The sequence below is a fragment of the Ambystoma mexicanum genome, chromosome 4q, assembly GCF_040938575.1.
Source record: "Ambystoma mexicanum isolate Mex_15411 chromosome 4q, UKY_AmexF1_1, whole genome shotgun sequence".
Taxonomy (NCBI): domain Eukaryota; kingdom Metazoa; phylum Chordata; class Amphibia; order Caudata; family Ambystomatidae; genus Ambystoma; species Ambystoma mexicanum.
In genome coordinates this window covers 261,496,273-261,508,737 of record NC_090928.1, presented here as the reverse complement: position 1 = coordinate 261,508,737, position 12,465 = coordinate 261,496,273, and the positions used below count along the sequence as shown (strand labels likewise).

Below are 12,465 nucleotides of genomic sequence, written 5' to 3'. Positions count from 1 at the left end.
TATATATTTCAGGTGCACTTGCTTCATGCTACTGCTAGTTCATTTCTGCATATGACTGTACCTGTTTGATGGGCTTGTTTGTGTGGGTTACCCAAATCGATTAAATAATGGTAATCATGTGAAATTGTTTTGTTATAGTGAAGGAGACCTAGTGAGTCTGCACCTTTTGCAGATGGCCTTTGGTGACAGACGGTATTTGGCATCTGGACAAATCCTATATGAGGTAACGTAATTAACCAGTCACCCGCTACACTGAATATGTATGTAGTGAGCTTAACCGTTAAGTAGGGTCACATAGATCTTTCCTAAATAAATGCACCTCAGAGAATTTGTATATATATTTATATGTGTTGTGTTTTATATATATGTGTGTATATATATATATATTTTTTTTTTCTTCCTTACTGATTGTGAATCAGTTTTGATGAGCTGCGCTCTTCCTTGCCAGAAATCATTCTCAAGATACAGCTGTGCATTGTCCGAAGCATTTTTATCCTGTATTTTCCATCTGCTTCGAAACCAACCATGAAACAAATGTCTAAAAACCAGCAATATGGTGCTCCCATAGTGACAAGCAAAGTAATCCCAACAGCGTTTACGCATTTCGCATCTTCCTCGCCGCTTGTTCACAACACCTTTCTCCTCCTGAAGTGCACCCTAAAATACCCGGTATGTCTGAGTTCAACATAGAGAAAGGACCAAACAGTCTGTCCTGATAGTACGTATTTGCCTGTCGGCCGTTTTGAACTAGTTGTCTCGATCACTGCCCTTCCGCTTTACCAGTGCAAGAGATTTTGTTCTTAATACAATCAATTGACATTATCTCTTTCTACAGGTGTCTATACAGTCATTTTGTTGAATGAATGAGATACTAATCAATCGTCGTGATTGCTTTGCCGTGTCACATGATGGCGAAATTGCACAGTGTTTACAGCAATACATCAATGTGACTTTACAATGATGTGATTAAAAGATTGCCCAGTGCCTTATACTTTTTAATGTAGCGATTTAGCAGCCCATTCAGTAATCGGTATATAGTTTTGTGTTGCTATGTAGCAATAATAATCTCAGAATAGATCTTCATGAAAATACAGCATGTTGGTGGCCAAAGTTTGAGGTATCTTTAGTTCAGTCGGGTGCATAGTGCACAACCCGCCAGTGCCATTGCTCTTTTTGTATTACGTGATTGATGTACAATACCGTATCTGGATACATTATGGCTTTTCAACCCCACAGTCAAGGATGGTTTTCCTATGTTCTATACTTTATTCATAATTAAAGTGCATAGTGCTAACTCCAATTCACTCTCTGCATAAACCTCTCAAACTCCAAACCAAACACAACCAAAAACCTACAGCACAAGAAACCGCACAAACTTTACTACATTGCAACAACAAAACAAAAAACACACATAGCCTTGCACAACAGTACACAATGACTAACGGCTGCAAACACTCCAGGCCCAGCCAACGGACCCACCAGGCTGAGGCTGCCAACAGCACAACACTGCTCACTTGCACTTTTCCTGCTTCCTCCCACTAACTCAACCCCCCGTCCTCTTTCAGAGCCGCCAGAGCACAATGGGACCACTTTGGTGGTGATAGTGCACGGTACAAATATCCTTTAACATTAAAATATGCAAACAATCAGACTTAAAGTGCATAGTGCTTCATCCTGGCTGTAGACTTACTTACATTATGCCTAACAAATATGGTACCATAATGTTTCCTATGTTCTCTGCATTATTCAGATTTAAAGTGCATAGTGCTAACTCCCATCATCATATGTAAACAATCAAATTTAAAGTGCATGGTGCTTCATCTTGGCTGCCGATTTACTTACATTTTGCCTAACAGTTATGGTACCAAAATGACGATTGGCACCTATGAGTCATACCCCACTGTATAGAACTTTACAATTTGTTAAGCTCTAACGACACATCATCATTGATATATTTAAAATAAAATGTCTTAAAAATGGGCTATACCAGTCTAAAAGGAGTGGGAGCCATCTATTCTAAGCATTGGAGCGAAAACAGTGTCACATATTCAGACCAGAATCCGAAACATCTTTGGGCCCTGCTACATAAATATTCTTTCTTTCTTGGTTTCACCAATCGATTAGTGAAAATTGAGCCGCACTTGCAGAATTGCTTCATCAAAAGTATGGGTTCTGCTGGAACAAAGTGGTTTCCTCAATCAAACATAATGAAAACATTTCAAAAGTAAATCCTTTATTCATTCAAAAAACATAGTTTAAAATCAGTTTAAAACCCGCGCCCAGTGTACATGGGAGGCCATCAAGGGGATTTATATTCACTGATAAAACCTTAGTAAAGGTGCAGTTAAGTTGCACAGATTTAACTCAATAAAACTCATGAAATTCAGTGTATGTGGGAAGTCCCGAACCGCTTAACTCTGCACGTTTCCGTTGATGTCTCCCATAATGTTATTTTGTATGTCATTGTGAATCCCTTCTCTTATAATATGTATGTGCTCATGGCCATTGCTTTTGGACCCACTAGCTGGCCACGGCCTTGCATGTCTTTCGGGCCCTGTTAGGCAAAGTTTTAATGCAGTACCGTCTGGGAACACTACGAACAACCATGACTACAGGTATAGGCAACCTAACGTTTGGTAGAAGCTTGTGCTACACATTTTGGGTAGCGTGTTGAGCAGCCAGGCTTGTCTCAAGAGGGAAAATGAATGTGAGCTGTAGCGGAGTTACACAAAGATTCACAGTTACAGGTATTCAGAAACTCTTACACTCAAGGTTTCTTGATAAACAATTATTAATTTATCAGTCAGTTGTAAAGCCTTCTTTAGAAGGGAGCAATATACTAGTAACATACAAATACACTTCAATACTGTACACTCTGAGATTCTGAATCGGACAAGACACTTTTTGGATGGCCCACAGACACAACCTACACCCACAGGTGACTTCAATGACAAGGGTGCTGAGGACATTAATATCTTACTGTTGGCATTCAGAACAATCTTCAAAGGTTGGTAAAAGGCAAAGGTTATTAGAACACACGAAATTACAGATATTCATAAGCAGGGCAAATACTTTCAGATATCACTTAGTGATTCAATAGGCTAAGCCCAAGTCAATAGGCAAAAGACTTTGTATAGGATGCAGCACTTCAGGTAAGTAAATGGAAATGTCTTTGCACAAGTTCTTAGGAGTCTTTGATGAAAAGAATCAAATGTAGGGCCACAAGCTGATTAGGCTTGTGAGTTGTGGAAGTTGCAAGCAGTTCTACAGTAAGAGATGTTCTCTTAGACTTATTTTACAGTACCTTGTTAAAGAAGAAAAGGATGCAACTGATGACCTCTGTTCCTGTGCACCTCTGCAGTTCTCGCTGTTCCTGGGCCTCAGTCAAGAGGGAGGATGTCGGGGGATGCTTGCACTGCACTGGGACTGTCGAAACTGGCAACCGGCAAACTTCACTTTCAATGTCTGTTTCGCGTTTCGGCTCCTTGCGGTACAGTAAATAGCAATAAGCGCGGTTCCTGGCTGTCAAGGTGAACTGTCCTTGCTTCTGGGGTCCCACACTCTGCTGAGGGGGGCTCAGGCTTGGTCAGTCCTGCTTTGTGAGAGTCTGCAAGATCTTCCAAAAGCTTTAGGCCATCTTAGAAGTAACTTGCACAATCTGGTGTCCCTCTCCCTGGCTATACGGTTTCCTTCAGCAACTCTGAGAAAATTCCAGAGATGGGTGTCCAGGTGGCTTACTTTGGAGTTGATTGGTCCCACCAACTCAAAGGGTTTAGTCGTTTTTTTGCAGGGGCTTCTGTCGATGCAAACTTGGCAAGTAGTCACTGCAGCAGGGCTTCACCGGGCAAACCAACGGGCCAGGAGTTGCACCAGGCGTCCTCTTCAAGACCACCTTCTGTTCCTTCGTCCAGTGGTCGACTCTGCCTGCCAAGCCAAAAGACTCGCCTCTTATTCAGTTCTCTCCCATTCATTCCAGCCTAGCTGTCACTCACCCAGTAGAGTGGCTGTCCTTGCTGGACAGTCATCCAGCCAATCACTAAAGAGTGCATTTGGGTCTCCTAGGAGACTAAGCACAGGGAGTTTCGGGCACCTCCCTCATTTCTTGCCTACCCCAGACACTCGGGCGCCAGAGGCGGGTTTCTCTCCGAAACCCTGCCAAAGGTGAAATGGACCAAGAGACCAAACCTGGGTTAGCACGCAGAGAAATTCTCTAGAAGGACTTTCCCACAAAGACCTGGTGAAAAAAGAAGACAGGCACCATTTTAGCAAAGATGGCTCTACGCCATTTTGAAAAAGATGGCTCCTGCGGTTACTTTAGCCGCGAAAGGTCACGGTAAATGCAAACCAAGTTAGTTCAAAACGAATCCACTCCCACCAGCCAGTCAATTGAGGAAAGGGGAACACAAAAAATGTTACATGAACATTTAGACACAAGGGATACTAAGTAACCTCTCCAGCGCTCTATTGTAAGATAGGGTGTGCTGGGTATAGCAAGTCAAATTCACTTTACTGCTCTGGGAAACAGTAGTTGATCCCAGAGAAGGTATTTAAACCTTGGGAAGTCTGAAAGCCTTCTCTGTGCCACTGCACTGAAGTTGCTGTGTGACACAATGTACAAGATGATGCCTATGGAGTTTGTTAGACCCCATAACCAAAAAGAAACCAACACAGAAAACACATTGAATTGAAAAGTTCAAAGTCCCAAAGTGTAGCAAAAGAGCTGGAGGTCTCTAAGGTGGGAGGAATTGGCACATTTTTGATAATTCTTCCTAACAGGTCCGGGCCTTCGGCAGTGCCCACTGTATATATTAAAAAACTACCGGGCCCACTAGCCATAGCCTCCGACCTTGGCCAATGAGCATGGCTGAAGGCAGTGCCCACTGTATATTTTAAAACATACCCAGCCTATTGCCATGGCCAGTGCCTTTGGCAGTGTTCACTGTACATGCCCACCCCCATGTTTCTTTTGGACCCACTAGGTGGCCAAGGGCATTTTGCAGCCACTAGCCAGTCCTATTGCACCTTTGACATGTTGCCCCAATAGGTCACCCCACACCTCCTCACTGTAGCTGTAAAATTACTCTTTTTATTAATCTTTTTTTGTACTGGACTACAAATAACACTGAATATTTCGAAAATGACACATTTATTTGTCTTCGATTCAGTTCACTGCCATAACCGCAAATATGCAAAAAATAACCCAGAATATGAAAAATAACCACAAATCAACCCTGAATATATGAAAACGTTCGAGCTATGAACTTGGTCCCCAGCCCTCCACCCCCACCCCAGCTCCCCAATTTCTCATAGTGTCCTCTTTCCCCTCTCCACCTCCAACCTGATGACATCTTATCCTTTCCTCCTCGAAACAGCATTTTTTCGAATTTTCGCTTTTGGATAACCCTGAATATTACCCCGAATATACACAAATATTTTTCATCTAACAAAAGAAAAATGTGCAGGTGTTTCATTCATTTCTGAAAAACCTCTCTGGGTGACCTTTCTATGTCTCTCTATAGTGTGTGTTTGGAGTAATAGTCACTATACCATTTGGGCTTAGGCTGGGTTGCCCCTTTGGGCTTCCCTTGTTAATTTCTCTCATTACCTCTTGGGTGAACTACTGTTCCCAAGCAGTAAAGTGGAATTCCCATCCCTTTTACATTTTATGTAGCGGGCCAGCACACCCCACCTTATGTAGAGTGCTGAGGATATATAATGTATGCCCTTGCTTACTTACCTGTTAACATTTTTGTTACAGTTGCAAGTTTACTTGAATGGGTGGTGGCAGTGAAACTACTTTTATGATGTTTAGTCATCATTACTTGCAGGCTGTCAATTCAGCCACAGCAGTGCACATGAGCCATTATTCTTGCAGAATGGCGGGCTCCTTCTTTTTTTGCCATTTCTTGTTTGCTTTTTATAACTTGGTCTTCTTCTGCTGTTCGAGCCGGGAAAGACCCTGGTTGAAGTTTTACCTTTGCGGGAATCTTTTGTATTCGTTGCATTGGCTCCAGGGTGTCTGCGAAGACAGACAGCGAGGGAGGAGTCAAAAACTCTGCAGCCCTTTCTCTCACCTTGCCTGAAGGGATCCAGTTCCCGCTGGGGGGGCTAGCTGTGCTGATTGGACAGCCGGACTGCCCCTTTCTGTAAGCTGCTGCAGGGATAGTTTGCAGACGTTGTGCAGTGGTTGCTGATAAATACTCTGATCCTGGAGGATGCTGACAAGTCGACCACTGGAACCAAATCTGAAGAGGAAGATGAAGAAAAGACGGCTGGAAAGATTTCCAGCTACCGCACAGCCTGCTTTGTAGCCAGACCCTGATATAACCCTTACTTCCAATCTACCTGGGTGTCCTGAATGCGACTACCCCTACCCAGAGACAAAATGAGCCATCCCTTGAAGTGCTGTGACCTTGCTGGGCTGCAAATAGTCAATACCAGGGGACCTCGAGCCCAAGTGCAGTGAACGGTCTTCCGAAGTCAGCTTTCGTCTAAAACTTTGAACTCCTGCTGAACCTCCAGAGTCAAAATTGAAATCCCTGAAGTCTCCTCACCAGAGTGCAGGACCGAGAGAGTGAACAGAATCTAACCAGCGATATTTGTTCATCATCTGGCGTCTGTAAAAAGGTGCCGAATCCACAAGAGCCGCAAGAAGGTTTGAAGAATCCTTTGCTGGAATCCTCATCTGGCGACTGCTGCTGCAGTTCCCATCCAGTGTCTGTTTCTTTCGTCTCCAGACCAAAACTTCAGGGACTTTGTCCTGTGCTGCTGCATCCTGAAGACATCCACCCCGAAGTTCTTCTTTTCTCCTAAGGTACTTTGTTGGCTTGGGTAATATTTACCTTGAGTCTTGAGTGAATCCTTTGAGGCAGAGTTGTGATTCGTGTGGTTGGTAGTTTGCCCATACCACTCACCAAGGCCTAATGCTGGAACGCATAGTGGGAGCCTTCTGTGAAGTCCCTAAACACTTAACTAACTCTAAAGCTAAAACATGTTAAAGAAGATATCCCCTGGAACTCTGACTTTCCTGCACCTGAAACCCATTCTGACATTCCTACAGCTGGTTCATAGACCACCAGGGTCCCTCTTCTGCCTCTGAGAACTCATGCATATGGGATAGAGAAGGACTTTAAAAGATAAGGCTTCTGTCTTGAAAACTATAACCAGTGTAAAATTACTTACTTGCTAAAGAAATTCGTGTGGTAACTGCATCCCTGTAATAGAAGTTACAAAGTGTCATTAAGTTTATACTTTCCTTTGCATTGCATACAGCCCCTCTAAAACATATACAAGTTATATTACTTAACTTGAATGCCCCCCATTCTGAAAAGTAATAAGAGTTGGTACTGTTTTATCATTTCTAAAGTGAATGAGCGTAAAAGCTTACAAATTGGGTTTACCTACCTTGAATAACAGATTGTCATTCTTAAAGTGTATTATTGGGTTTAGCTTTCCCTGAGCTCCTTTAGTGACTTTCTAAAACAGTCTTGGAGTTAATACTTATACTTTTTAGAGGGGCTTCAAGCAACTCAAGTCTGAGTTCTTACTTACCTGTGAATTTCTGAATGCCATTCTGTAAAATATAATAATAGGTTCCTTATTTTGCTTAACTTACATTGCGTCTTTCTTAAAGTGTTTAATTGGGTAATGCGTTCCCTGAACTGCTGTAGAGCATTTCTAAAAGTCATAGTTGTTACTTACCTTAGCAACTGTATTATACACTTCTCGAAAGTAGACTGGGTATAACTAACGATTAGGTAGCGGATCGTTATCTACGTGGAAATACATTGTCTTAAACTATAATTTGGTTTTGGTTTCCCTGAATTGCTTTAGTGCATTCTAAAATAGTTATTGAGTTTTCATGCTCATCATTGAGTAGCCTAAGGACCCTCCAGGAAGTATGAGTTACTTTACTATCGCTGAACTGTGTTTTACAAAATAATATATATTGCAAGGTGTAGATTTGTAACGGGGTTGGTTTATTAAGTGATTCTGTAATTGAGTAACACTGTATGACCTGACCAATAGGGTCCACTACCCTTGAATTACTTATTGTAATCTAAAAGTAAATAACCAGTTCTTATTCCCCAAGAACAGCAGATGGTTATTCTGAATGTAACTATTAGGTTTGACTCATCTTGACTTGCTTATTTGCTTCTCTAAATACATGTATACATAGGTTTGTAAACCATAAGTATTTTGTTGGTTTTTGTATGTGTTTATAACTTATGTTAATAGTACTTAATTCCCCAAGATGCATCTTGGCCTACTTGCATTTAAAAGAAACAATTATTTATACAATACTTAGTGTATCAGTGTTTCTTTGAACCATTTGTATGCGACAATGTATTTGTATTGAGACAGCCTTCTCACGCTCCTAAGATAAGCCTGGATGCTTTGTCCATGCTGCCCCCATCTCAGGTGGTACAGACTTATACTAAGAGTTGGAGATTCTGTATTGCTGAAGTTAAATGGTTTTATGAAGCCTTTAGTTGGACTGTCCCTAACCGAGACATCCTTATCATTTTCGTAGAAGGGGGGGCCCCCCTTTTCCTTCAAATATTTTAAAAACGAGTAGACTCAATAACCCAGGCCCCCCCACCCCCCCTCAAATCGAGTCAACGCTTCGTACCCAAGTTGTTTCATACCTGTCCAATTCCATTTGGTGGTTTCAGCTGTGCGCTTTAGCAAAAATGTGACTTTTTTCTCTATAGGAAAATGAATGGGGAACTTCTATATTTCTTTTTACAGATATTTTCCAGTCTGGGGCGAGCCATGAGTACGATTTTGTTTGCAAATTTACAGCCAAATACATAGTGCAGTGACTGTCGCACTATGATATATATTCACTGAAACAACTTTAAAGTTTACTTATGTTGGCCAGCTTTATCACAAAAAAACCCTTGCAATTCTCTGCTTTTGAGAATCCATGACCGGCTTAACTCGGTGCGCTAACATTTATTTCCCCCATAATGCCATTTTGTATGTTATTATGAATCCCTTCTGTTATAATATATAAGTGCTCTTGGGCTGTGCAATGGGACATGTTAGGCAGAATTGCATGCAGTACCCTCTGGGACCACCACATACAATTAGGACTCCAGGTGTAAGCAAAACCAACCTTTGGTGTAAGTCGGTACTACACAGTTTGTGGTAGCGAGCTGAGCAGCCAGGCTTATCTCAAGAGGGAATGTGAGCAGTAAAAAAGGCTACACAGAGGTCTTAAAATCACAGTGGTTGAAGTAGACACTTACACTCCAGGTTTCTTGGTAAAACACTTATTAATTTATTACAGTCTTTAGAAAACATTCACTAGAAGGAGGCAACTTAATATCATACACAAATACACTTCACTACCAAACCAATAAGTTTCTGAGTAAATTTGGCTCCCCTGAAATCAGAGTAAAATAGCATTTCAGTCACTTTAAATAGGAGTAAAAAGGCACAAGTTAATAGAATAGATCACAAATACTTTCTTAAGCAGTGCAAATCGTTTCAGTTCACAGAGGACTCGATTCAGTTCAATAGGCCAAAGTCAATGGACTAGTGCCTTGGATAGGAAAGAGCAGTTCTTGTAGTAAACGGTAAAGTCTTTGCCAAAGTTCTCAGAAGTAGTTTGTAAGAAAAAGAATCCTACGTTGGGGTCACAAGCTGATTAGGCCTGCAAGTCGGGAAAGTTTCACAAACTTTCACCGCCAGAGGTAAGTTCTCGCACGGGTTGGCACAGTACCTTAATATGAAGAAAATATGCATCTGAAGACGTTGGTTCCTGGCAGTTCCTGCAGATCTTGCTGTTCCTGAGCCTCATTCGTGGGGACAAGAGGGAGGACGTCGGGGGACTCCTGCACTGAACGGGGACAAGCTGGTAAAATGGAAGATCTTCGGTTCGAGTAGCTGTCACCAAGCACACAAGCTGGTGTCCTTCCCCCTGGTTAATCCTAACCAGCTCTGAGAATGGTATCCAGGTGGCTTATGAGTTGATTGGTCCCACCAATTCAAAGGAAGAAGTCGCCCTTGAAGTCGAGATGAACTTGGCAAATTTGGACCTGCAGCAGGGCTTCATTGGGCAAACCAATGGTCCAGGAGTTGCAGCAGTCATCCTCTTCCAGCTCGTCTTCGGTTCTTTTGTTCCAGTTGTCGACTCTGCTTTTCAGTCCAAGAGACTCGCCTTTTAAACAGTTTTCTCCCTTTCATTCCAGCCTAGCTGCCACTCACCCAGCAGGGTGGCTGTCCTTGCTGGAAAGTCAGCCAGCCAATCACACCAGAGTGCATTTGGGTCTCCTAGGAGACTAAGCACAGGGAGTTCCGGGCACCTCCCTCACTTCCTGCCCACCCCAGACACTCAGACGCCAGAGGCATAGAAACAAAAGGACCAAACCGGGTTTGGCGTGCAGAGACAAACTCTAGAAGGACCTTTCCAAAAAGAAATGGCGAAAAAAGAAGACCGGGACCTGTTTAAACAAAGGTGCTTTAGGCGCCATCTTGAAAAACATGGCTCCTGCGATTTTTAGCTGCCGGTGTTCGTGGTCGGGGAAAAATCATGGTGTTTTGTTGTAAAACCACTGCCACCAGGCAGTTCGATAGGAAAGGATAGCATTTGACTGCTACATGAGTTTCTAGACACGGGATACTAGGTAACCCCTCCAGCACTCTATAGGAAGATAGTGTGTGCTGGGTCTAGGAATTTAAAAAAGACTAGTAAAGTCAATTTAATCTAAGACATCCTTGTGTCATTGCACCTAGGGTGCTGTGTAACACACATAAGATGATGCCTATGGAGTTATTTTTTTAATTTTTTTATTTTATTGGTTTAAAGTCAAACCTTTTAAATGTTACACCACAAAACAAACAACAATTAACATCTTAATAATATGCCCCCGCTGTCCTCCTCCATTCCACGTCCCCAGGCATTGACTATGGCCCCTCTCGTGAGCGCATTTTTCACAATGTTCAGTCAGCCTTTATTTTACTTAACTTCATTGCCTAGAAATGATTCAGTTACATTTTTTTATTTAACCTCTCCTCATTTACTGCCAAAAACGAAGTCAGGGGCATAATTAGTTTCATCTCCAACCCGTTCCACAAACTCGGCGACCAATCCTCCGCACAAAAGGACTGATGGTTAATGTACCACTGGCCCAAATGAATAGATCTTTCATTCTTTAAGTTCGGACAGAATAGCACAAGGTGCTTGAGGGATTCCAGCTCCTTGCTACAAATGCAACAAGTAAGATTTAGACCTACATCCCCCGCCAAGTGACTGGTACGATCTTTCGTTTTAAACGCATTCAGCTGGAATAGCATGAATAGTGTACGAGCTTTCGAATTTGGAAAAAGGGTCATATAAGATTGCAACACATTGTAGCTTCTCGCTTCAGCGGGAGCGTCCTTCATCGCACTGGCAGACTGGTGCTCACTACAAGTGTTTGATCCAATCAGCACGCCAAATCTTCACTTTTGCTGCTGTCGGGTTTGAATGGAGAGTTTTCAAGCTAATATTATTGATTATTAATAGATCTTCACATCGTTTCACCCATTGTGACAGAATATCCGGGCCTCTAATACGAGCGTTATGGAGAATCTTAAATTGGAAGATTCCCTCCTCTGTTTTGGTTTTCCGGAACAAAGCTAGGTGGTTCCAGCAGATCCTGGCATGCATAGATACCAAAGCAAGGTCGTACCTTATGCATGCTGTCGATATGCCAATTGGTAGGCTTAGAGCTTTGGACCAAAACATGTGTTCCAATGATGCGCAATGTGTGGGCGGACAACCAAAAGCCTTTTCAGCGCCGTATGTCAAAACTGGGACCACCTTCTGTTCATAAAAGTTTCTCAACGGTCGCATTGAAAAAAAATGCCCATATTTTTGGTGTATTACCAGACCCTGACATGCCAACTGTCCGCATTTCCTTTTGGAATCAGTCACTCAAGGTTCATCACAAATACTAGAGTTCAGAATCATACCCAGGTATTTTACAGATTTTGAAGTGCAAAGGTCCACTTGATCTAATGACAATACGTGTTTAGGGCGCCTTTGTTTTTGGTGCATTCTTAGGTTCTCAAACACCAATATTTCAGTCTTTGCTGGATTTATCTTCAAGCTATTCATGCTCACGTAGTTTTGTACCGCATCAAGTTTGCGTTGAAGGCCGATCAGGGTTTGCTCTAGTATAACCAGATCATCGGCGTACAACAACCGGCTCATCGGAGATGAATTAAGCTTCGGTGGAAAAGACCTCACTGCTTGAATTGCTTCACCGATGTCAAAAATGAAGAGGCTAAAGATTGCAGCTGTCAACGGGCATCCATCTTTCACCCCTTTATGTGTCTTAATTTGGGCAGACAGGGAGCCTGATTGATCGAGACGAATCGCAATTGAAGTGTCTGTGTGTAGTTCTTTGATTGCCGCCAGTATGTCTGCGGGACAACCCCACACTTCTAATTTGTGTCACAACGCTTCCCGAG

The 12,465-nt window shown here is 42.5% G+C and overlaps 1 protein-coding gene across 2 annotated transcripts in view; it reads left to right on the top strand.

Annotated features, from left to right (window-relative positions):
- AHCTF1 (AT-hook containing transcription factor 1) overlaps positions 1 to 12,465 on the top strand; it is a 2,174,249-nt gene that overhangs the window by 254,798 nt on the left and 1,906,986 nt on the right. For both annotated transcript variants that reach the window (XM_069607832.1, XM_069607831.1), the window contains exon 7: positions 139 to 223. In XM_069607832.1, coding sequence (XP_069463933.1) covers positions 139 to 223 — 85 coding nt within the window. The remainder of the gene's footprint in view (positions 1 to 138; positions 224 to 12,465) is intronic.